Source organism: Nilaparvata lugens, chromosome 4, assembly GCF_014356525.2.
Source record: "Nilaparvata lugens isolate BPH chromosome 4, ASM1435652v1, whole genome shotgun sequence".
Taxonomy (NCBI): Eukaryota; Metazoa; Arthropoda; class Insecta; order Hemiptera; family Delphacidae; genus Nilaparvata; species Nilaparvata lugens.
The window spans coordinates 29,416,929-29,422,073 of NC_052507.1; the positions used below are offsets into that span (position 1 = coordinate 29,416,929).

The window sequence follows — 5,145 nt, forward strand, 5'->3', positions numbered from 1 at the left end:
GATCTTATGTACTCAAACACAGTTTCAATACGAACAACAACAAGAAACAATATTATGAGTACACTGAGCTAAATAACTTTTAAGAAAATGTTCTGCATGGGCAAATGCCGGTGTGGAAACCGGATACTCAGATTCTTATAGAGAGGAAGGAAACAATATAGATCTCAAAATGTCATATAACATTTCATCGTATATCTATTGTTCAGGAAGTTATTCCCATATAAAGCCGCAAAGCCATTCTTAAGCAAGCAGTGTAACGTTGGGTTGGATACTCTTCAGCTCCAGACTATGTAGGTAATATGTATACTAACGCCCTGCAAAAATTCAGCTTTCCCCTAATTTGTTGCGCATCAATGTCTTCATTGACTGGTCTACATGTGATTGTATAATGTATGATGACTAGATTAAGTTTCTGTACGAGAAATGGCAATACTGTACAAATAAAAACATGATGTTGTTGCAGACCTTCCAGACCACCGCCCTCACAACCCCAGCCGCAGCCACCTCCAACACCGCCCCCGCAACCTCAGCTGCAGCCGCCTTCACAACCGCTCCCGCAACCTCAGCTGCAGCCGCCTTCACCACCTCCCCAACAACCTCAGCCACAGCCACCTCCACCACCGCCCCCACAACCTCAGCAGCAGCCACCTCCACCACCGCCCCCACAACCTCAGCCGCAGCCACCTCCACCACCGCCCCCACAACCCCAGCCGCAGCCACCTCCACCACCGCCTCCGCAACCTCAGCTGCAGTCGCCTTCACCACCGCCCCCACAACCTCAGCCGCAGCCACCTCCACCACCGCCTCCGCAACCTCAGCTGCAGCCGCCTTCACCACCTCCCCAACAACCTCAGCCACAGCCACCTTCATCACCGCCACCACAACCTTAGCCGCAGCCACTTCCACTACCGCCCACACAACCTCAGCCGCAGCCACCTCCACCACCACCTCCACAACCTCAGCTGCAGCCGCCTTCACCACCTCCCCAACAACCTCAGCCACAGCCACCTCCACCACCGCCCCCACAACCTCAGCAGCAGCCACCTCCACCACCGCCCCCACAACCTCAGCCGCAGCCACCTCCACCACCGCCCCCACAACCTCAGCCGCAGCCACCTCCACACCGCCCCCACAACCCCAGGCACAGCCACCTCCACCACCGCCTCCGCAACCTCAGCTGCAGTCGCCTTCACCACCTCCCCAACAACCTCAGCTGCAGCCGCCTTCACCACCTCCCCAACAACCTCAGCCACAGCCACCTCCACCACCGCCCCCACAACCTCAGCAGCAGCCACCTCCACCACCGCCCCCACATCCTCAGCCGCAGCCACCTCCAACACCGCCCCCACAACCCCAGCCGCAGCCACCTCCACCACCGCCTCCGCAACCTATTTTTTTTTTTTTGCTCTTATACCAAAAAAATCAAATACAATATTGTTTCCTAATTTCTAATATGTGTTCCCTATAGGCTACCCTGTGTGGGTACACTTGAATATAATAATAAAATATTTATATACAAATTTAAATATTATATCATGAAGAATATAATAATTGAATATGGTATTATATCGAAATAAATCAATATGTCAATATTTATAATCATTCTTGCACACATTCATACGCACACACATTCACATATGCGCACACATTCATACGCACACACATTCACACATGCGCACAAACACACAAGAGAAAAGTCTGAAAATTTATTAGGAGTTTATAAATGTTCCTGATATATTATAAAAATTGGGAGGGCGTAATATCTAGGAAATACATAAATATGTTAAATTTATTATATATTACTACGATTACAAATCGCTCTCTGTGTGGCTGGACCCTAAATGATACGTACGATTTTTCCATCAAATTATATAACTGATTAAACTTACTTTCGGGATTTAACTTTTAATACTCCTACACAAGTATTTCATGTTATTATGTGTTAACATCGAAAAATGGATATGTAAAGAAAGCCTTATCTACTTTTTGAACTGTGTCATTAACTAAATTTGGAAGAAAAATAAAATAAGGATTGCCTTAGTATTTTACCTACCAATGTTTTGACATCAGTGTTGTTTGTTACATAAACTAAATACATGAAATATCCAAATTTTCCACAATAATAAAGTACTATATGTAAAGTGAGTTTGTCTAAACACCTTCATTCACTGATAAAATACCGTATCTTAATATATCTTGAGAAAAACGTTCATAGTGAAAATGACTGGAGTCAACCCTAGAGCACTGCATGACAAATAACTAAACTCCCTTTCATTCATTTAATTCATCCATACATTTTTATATTTCATCTCAATCTTAATAAAATCTACCTTATAACATTTGTTTTCCACTTTTCTATTTTTAATCATAAATGCGATAATACATTTACTCATCATAATATCATTCAACTCATTATTCTGAGATTCGAATCATCTAGTTCTCAACTTATTGAGTCGAGTTCTCATTTAAACATTACTTTTGTAATAATTTTCACCACATCCCGGTCGTGTGTTAGTAGAAAGGATATTATTTCATATCCTTTTCAGAGAGTCGACAATTATTTGTGAAACACCGCCGATTCATGTTACATCACAATATCATGTTATTGTTATTCAAATTGCATTTAATCTTTATTTTGATTAATTAATTTTTTATACTTTGAAAATTTGTTGAATAATTAGCTATACTGTCATTCAATGTGAATTTCTGTATAATCCAGTATATATTGTGACATACATGAATCTTTTTCTTCAGCCTCCATTGCGGAGGTTGGCAATCATCATGGCAATTCACCGCCGCTCTAAATAAGTCATTTGTTGTGCAATTAAACGCTTCCCTCAGGTTTCTCAACCAAGAATTAATAATCTAATCCAATCCACGGTCAACAAGTTTGCGCCAACTAGTGTTTGTGCAGATTGTTGTTTGATTATTGCTCAAACTGAGTAAAATCTGTCCTATCTGAGTAAAATCTAGGGAATATTTTCCAGATATGACTTGAATTTTGCCATAAATGTCGATGCTTCCCACCAGAGGTTAGCAATTGCATTAGAACAGGGGGATTGGAGAGGACTGGGAACAACAGCAGGGAATTCCATGACCTAGCTATTGATTACATGGACGGAGACCAAGGAAGCTTCTCACAGCACACAGCCTATTGCCCACAAACATCAAATTGGATAAATGCAAAGAAGAGAAGAGATGATACACAAGGGTAAGGTACGACCAAGGAGGATATGGGTACGATGATGAAATACTAAACCCCAAAGAAAACTTGAAAATGGCCAAAGTGGGCCGGAACTATTTGTTGAAATGTTTTAAAGTTTTTAAATTTTTGAATAAAAAGGGTACTACAGATTTTTATATTGTTTTTATTGATTAAACCCACAGCTATCTACCAATTATTATGTATTTCTAGTTAAAAATCATATGAATATACAAGTATGTTTTAATATACATTAAACATAGTTGTTTTAATTTGTGTTTTAATCTGTTATTTTATATTTAAACATTTTCAAAAAAGGGTACTATGATGTTATTTTATATATAGAAATATAGCCCTGAATACAAACATTTGAAGAATATACAAGCATATTATCAGAACAAGAAGTAATAGTTTTTATCGAATGTTATTTATTTTTTTCACTCACTTGATGACGACATTAAGTGGTACTGTTGAAACATGTTGTAAGAAATTGCAAAAAATTGTACTTGTATTTTTATTCCTTGATAGTATTTACATTTATATTCTTTAATTTCCTTCCTTACGCTCCAAACCAAGTGAGATTTGTAAGGGTCAGATTTTGACTAGAATTTCAAATTTATCTATTGCATGTAAAATTTTTGTTGTTTTTTTATTCCTACCTAATTCCGCCCTTCCAGGTATAAAATAAAGGCAGTCATTCTATTCTATTCTAATTCTATCTTAATTTAGGAGAACCGAGCTGATGAGACTTTGTTTTTGGAAAATTTATATTTAAGAAAGGAAATAACTGAAATTAATGGTTGAGGGTCCTGCTTACAATTTAATTGAGAAATTGTTTTATAATCACAGACCAAGTCTTGGTTTAAAGTTATTGGAAGAAGTATAAAATGTGAGCGTCCAGCGCAGTGGCGGCTCAATGGTTCATTGAACCCCCAAAATTGAATCAACTTCCTATACAATGATGAATTTGCAACTCATATAATTATATTTTTATTTTATTCTCATTAAATTACATCACAACATTTTTCATCTACGTAAACTTAACGTTGATGTTTTGCTGCCGGTGCCTGAGATCCCGGAGTGGCTTGCTTGATACAGCACCGAATGGGATGACGAGACGCGTGGAGGTGGAAAGCAGTGTTCATTCCACGATGTGAACCCAAAAACAGGGCTGGGTGAGGTAGTGGAACGAAGGAGGGGAATCGGTTTGCTAGCACGGATTTGGTTCACAATCCTGTCTGAACCAATTTTGCACGAGTTCATCCGAGAGTAGCCGAACCTAGCCGAGGCAAGTGAAGCATTCGGTAAACCTCGGAATGAATCGTGAATATTCCTGATACGGATTCAGTAGCAGTGCCATCTTGAACATAACCAATAAATTCAAATTTGGTGGCAGTAAACAGTAAAAAAACGGTAAACAAGAAGTAGAAAGCGTGAGAGTTTTGAGGTTATACGATATGATTTCGGGTATATATATTATACTGTATACAGTTGTGATAGATTTCACTGCATTTTTCGTTGTATAAATTGTTTTGCGTGTAGAAGAATATAGTAATTTCTAGTGTGTTTCGTGTATTCCTGAGTATTTCTAGTGTGTCCATTTTCTTTTAGTGAGAGTGTGAATATAATTTATTGTGTTACCGTAACAGCATTTTGATGAAGAAATATGAATAAGGTTCAGTATTTGTTAAATACAAACAATATTGATATTGAGGGTAGGTGTAAAATAAAACATAATGGTGACCAACTCCCGAAGTAAAAATCAAACAAGAAGAATATGAACAGGACAAAAAATTTATATTTGTAGAAAATATGCTCAATCTTTGGGGTGTAATTCCTTAAAATTATTATTGATCACCTTTACACTTGATTATGCTCAATACTCTATATCCTCTTGACCTTTCTCTCCAATAGATCATGAGGTTGAACCCCCAAGCTAGAAG

The 5,145-nt window shown here is 38.8% G+C and overlaps 1 protein-coding gene across 1 annotated transcript; it reads left to right on the forward strand.

The window, feature by feature from the left end:
- The first annotated feature begins 448 nt into the window (after positions 1–448).
- On the forward strand, positions 449–3,102 carry LOC120350833 (lysine-rich arabinogalactan protein 19-like). The gene is made up of 2 exons (XM_039425730.1): positions 449–1,383; positions 2,988–3,102. Exons 1-2 carry the CDS (start codon positions 449–451, stop codon positions 3,100–3,102), a joined length of 1,050 nt encoding a protein of 349 aa, XP_039281664.1.
- The last annotated feature ends 2,043 nt before the right edge of the window (positions 3,103–5,145 follow it).